The sequence below is a fragment of the Citrus clementina genome, unplaced genomic scaffold (genome assembly GCF_000493195.1).
Source record: "Citrus clementina cultivar Clemenules unplaced genomic scaffold, Citrus_clementina_v1.0 scaffold_3, whole genome shotgun sequence".
Classification (NCBI taxonomy): domain Eukaryota; kingdom Viridiplantae; phylum Streptophyta; class Magnoliopsida; order Sapindales; family Rutaceae; genus Citrus; species Citrus x clementina.
This window is the reverse complement of record NW_006262339.1, coordinates 30,569,784-30,574,307: the sequence shown is the minus strand read 5'-3', so window position 1 is coordinate 30,574,307 and position 4,524 is coordinate 30,569,784. Positions and strand designations below refer to the sequence as shown.

The 4,524-nt window shown below is 35.5% G+C and overlaps 1 protein-coding gene across 1 annotated transcript; it reads left to right on the top strand.

Moving 5' to 3' along the window:
• On the top strand, window positions 1-2,892 carry LOC18047482 (protein SRG1). Its single transcript, XM_024189665.1, has 4 exons — window positions 1-357; window positions 856-1,103; window positions 1,244-1,568; window positions 2,032-2,892. Exons 1-4 carry the CDS (start codon window positions 118-120, stop codon window positions 2,287-2,289), a joined length of 1,071 nt encoding a protein of 356 aa, XP_024045433.1. The 5' UTR covers window positions 1-117; the 3' UTR covers window positions 2,290-2,892.
• The last annotated feature ends 1,632 nt before the right edge of the window (window positions 2,893-4,524 follow it).

The following is a 4,524-nucleotide window of genomic DNA, read 5'->3' as shown; positions in this document are numbered from 1 at the left end:
AAACTCATTCAAGGTCAATAATAGTCTCTGCATCTGCAATCTTGTTCTAACACCAATACAAAACCGCTGCAACATTAATCTTGAGAGAATTTGTGGGGGAAAAAAAAAAAAAAGAAGATGGCCAAATTTCGAGGCTCTCTTTCTGTGCATTGTGTTCAAGAATTGGCCAAGAATCCTACTTTAGTTGTCCCTCCCAGGTACATAAGACCAGACCAAGATGCAACAACCATCATTTCTGATGATGCTTTGGTTTCAAAGTTGCCAGTTATCGATATGCAGAGCTTGCTTTCTGAAGAATCTATGGATTCTGAGTTAGCCAAGCTCGACTCTGCTTGCAAAGAATGGGGATTTTTCCAGGTAAATTCCTTTACCAAAGTACATGCTTTTCCATTGATCAAGAATCAAGATTAGACTTCCGCTTGTGACCTACTCTGCAGCAATAGGCTTGGGGACTTATGGGAAATATACTTATTTCTTATATTTGTTCTTCTGGTCTTCTTACATTTTAAGTTGCCATAAGAAAAGCCGCATAAAAATTTTGAATTGGGGATTCGTAATCATCTTTTAGAATTGAGTGATATTAATTGTAACTGTCCCCGTGGGTTTGTACACCATCTAACTTGCTTCTGATAAAGATGTGAAGACTTATAAACAAATTTATAAACCATAATGGTGTTTTAATGCAACTGCAATATTCTTAGTTAATTTAATGAAAAGTAACAAATGCTTTTATTAGTATCTAAATCAGCCAAATAACTTGCACTGTGTCTCAATAAAATACCTTGCCCAGTACGAACTTAGAGGCACTGCCGACTATTGTCATCTTTGCTATTTTTCTTTTATGAATTGTTTCAGATGGTAAATCATGGAGTGAGCTCTGCATTTCTAGAGAAAGTAAAGAAGGAGGTTCACGAATTCTTCAACCTCAGCATGGAAGAAAAGAAAAAATATTGGCAGAGTCCAGAAGATCTAGAAGGATTTGGACAAGCCTTTGTTGTATCTGAGGAACAAAGGCTTGACTGGGGAGACCTGTTCTTCATGACCACTCTTCCTGTCCATCTGAGGAAACCCCACTTGTTTCCTAAGCTCCCTCCTTCTCTCAGGTTCTCTTTCTCTCTCTAATTCGAGTGTGTGTGTTCTGTTCTGTTAAGTGATTGTGTAATCCAGTGCAGGCTGCGCATTGATTTTAGTATCCAGCTGCTACTGGCCTACTGGTATGTTCACACCTTCCTTTTCTATGTAGGGATACGTTGGAAGTTTACTCAATGGAAGTAAATGCTCTAGCGATGAATTTAATATCGGGAATGGCAAAAGTCTTACATATCAAGGACGAGGAAGTGAGAGAATTCTTCGAAAATGGATTGCAATCAATGAGGATGAACTATTATCCTCCATGTCCTCAACCGGAGAAAGTTACGGGCCTTACGCCCCATTCTGATGCCGTTGCACTTACCATTCTCCTACAAATCAATGAAGCTGAAGGTCTCCAGATTAAGAAGGATGGAAAGTGGTTTCCTATTAGGCCGCTGCCAAATGCTTTTATTGTCAACATTGGAGACGTGCTGGAGGTAATGCTCGAGTAAACTTCCCTAATTTGCTATTTACAGTAGATCAGGTGCTCTCTCATTGAGTTAACATCCATGAGGATGTAGAAACCACATAACAGTAACAGCATGGTCATCAATTACAGGTTGAGGACACTGTTTCAGAATTAAAAATGGCCATTTTCAGATTAGTTCCAGTGCTTACTTTTATTCAACAATCACTTAAACGTCATTATGTAGAAGAACAATATCACTACTTTGTGAGGGACAGTCAGTTACTGACTCAGATGTGATTGTCTCTAATTTGTTTAAGCTTCACGTCCATTGTTTTATGTCTCAAATATGAAATGCCCTTGAAATATTATTTGATGCTGCATATGTTAATTGGCTTGATGCTATCTGAACCTCCTATAGAATTGATTCTGTTTGAGTAGAAGATCAAAAAGCAGAACTAGGTCACACAGCTTTTGTGAATTTTGCATGGCAGGTAATAACCAATGGAGTATACCCTAGCATTGAGCATCGTGCTGTAGTAAACTCTGAGCAAGAAAGACTCTCCATTGCCACATTTCACACGGTGAATTATGATGGTGAAGTGGGTCCAGCACCCAGTTTGATCACTGAGAAAACACCAGCATTGTTCAGAAGAGTGACAACTGAAGAGTTCCTCAAGGCCCTCTTCTCTCGTGAGCTTCACGAAAAATCTCATCTGGATTACATGAGAATACAACACAGTCAGGGCTAAGGTCAGTTTATTTGAGTTGTGAAAGAGCGACAGATCTAGTTAAAAAACATCAAATGACAGGTGCTCTTAAGATCGTGTGAATATTTAGAAAGAGGAAATAAGTTCTACAAAAACAGTAAGAAGACTGGTAATCCCATGGTCATCGTGTTGATTATGTTTTAATTTAAATCAGATTATGTGAAATAAAGGTACCACGTCTCAAGTTTTAACGAGCACAATCATATAACTTTGGTTCTACATGAAAGAATTATTACACACAAGCACGAGCAGTAGTCAAGCAGAAGCAGCAGCAAAAATTGGAACTGAAAGCAGGATCTACCTTATCTGAACCCACACGGCCACGCTTGGAACTTCTTTATAAACAACATGAAGAAGATAATATCCAGGAGGAGCAACTGCACCAGATGATGGTGCGTCAGCTGTTATTCTGTGAAATCCAGGCAATATGTTGTTAATTACATCAACTAAATTTCACATAACCAGCCTCTGATTCATTGAGATACCGTGTGTCGTAAAAGCTGGTACATTTTAACCTGAAGATCATCCTTATTTAATCTCAACTCGTTGGATCTAACCTTCATTGACAAACTTTTGCTGTAGTTGATCACCTTGTCTGAAAACTCAACCGTGGATTAATAGATAAGATGAAGAGATTTTTGTAATCTACATTGTGGAACATGAAGATCTGAAACTCAAACATTATAAAAAATTTAATTTTCGTGCAATAATTTGCATATGTTCGTTAAATAGAGATATTTATGAATTCAATATGAAAGATATTTTCATTCATTATAACTCTTTTTTTCTTTATTTAATATGTAAATAATATTTTAACTAACTTATTAATTAATTAATTACAAGATTTTAAAAGAATTTACATTTTTTTTATTAATAGGTTTACCATGTGTCCAATTCTAATTGAGAAAGCTGTGGATCCCATAACATAACAACAAATAATAGGGTCGTTCTATAATGTCGTAACTAAATTTACGGCATTGATACTGTAATTGACGTGAACCGTTAAATTTGAATAAAAAATCTCTATCATTAATTCTAAATAAATAGGTAACATGTTACCTAAGTAGTAGGTAATTACTTTTTTTTATTCAAGTTACAAGTTACATTTATTAATCTTATGTGTGATTTACAAGTTTTATGCAACATTTGCAAGTTAATGTTAATTTACTAGTTTTATGCAACAATTACAAGTTTTTGTTTTGTTTACAAGTTCTTTATGCAATTTTACAACTCCAACATTAATTTACCAATTTTCCATCAATTTACTAATTTACAACTGCAACATTAATTTACCCATTTTTCCATTAATTTACTAGTTTTATGTGTAGTTTACACATTTTTTATTTCATTTCATACTTAATGTCCATTTACAAGTTCTTTGTTATTTGTCTAAGTTTTTGTTTTGCTTACAAGTTTTTCTTGTAATTTAAAGTATGGCCCTTATGGGATTCTAGATAAACTTAATCTAGGAAACTTAAATTAAGATCAAGTATCACTCTAATAATATCCACTAAGACTTGCCCTTTTGCGGCCCTATCTTAACTTAAATCATTAAATGGGTGGTCAACCGAAATAGCAGTTATAATAATAGCTACTAGAGTAAAATGCAGTAATAATGACATAGCAACCCATAAGAACAGTCAATAACCCATTAGATTGTTTGTCACTCAACTACAAACAAGTTTAGTTCATATTCTTAAAGAGAAAAACAAACAGTAACATAATAGTCATGAAATACATTGGATCAGTTAGAGAGAGAAGAGAGATTATAATCGAGAACGGTAAAAGTGAATCCAAATAACTCTACTGGATTCTTCAATAACACTGCAGCCGTTCCCTTGAATTTTGATATTTCTCTTCTTTCCTTCTCCAAGTTTTCTAATGATAATTCCTAACCGCCATATTATGTGATGCGCACCTCTTTTCATACTGAAAAGTAGGGTAAACACAAGCCTCGAGCGTGCATGAGTTAAATTAGAAAACTGTGGATCGCAATTCTACAGCTACCCACGCTAAGTTTTCTCTCTCGGTGTTCCAGGCTTGCTACAGCAGCGGTTATGACACTACGTTGTTCGTCTTTATGCTTCACTTCCCTTGTGGCCATATTCTTTCCTCCTCTTGCTAGTCTACTATCTCAGCATCCCTTTATGAATCATAAACTTCTAAAAACCTACAATTAAGCACATGTTTTGAGCACAAGTTACTTTAATTCAAGCA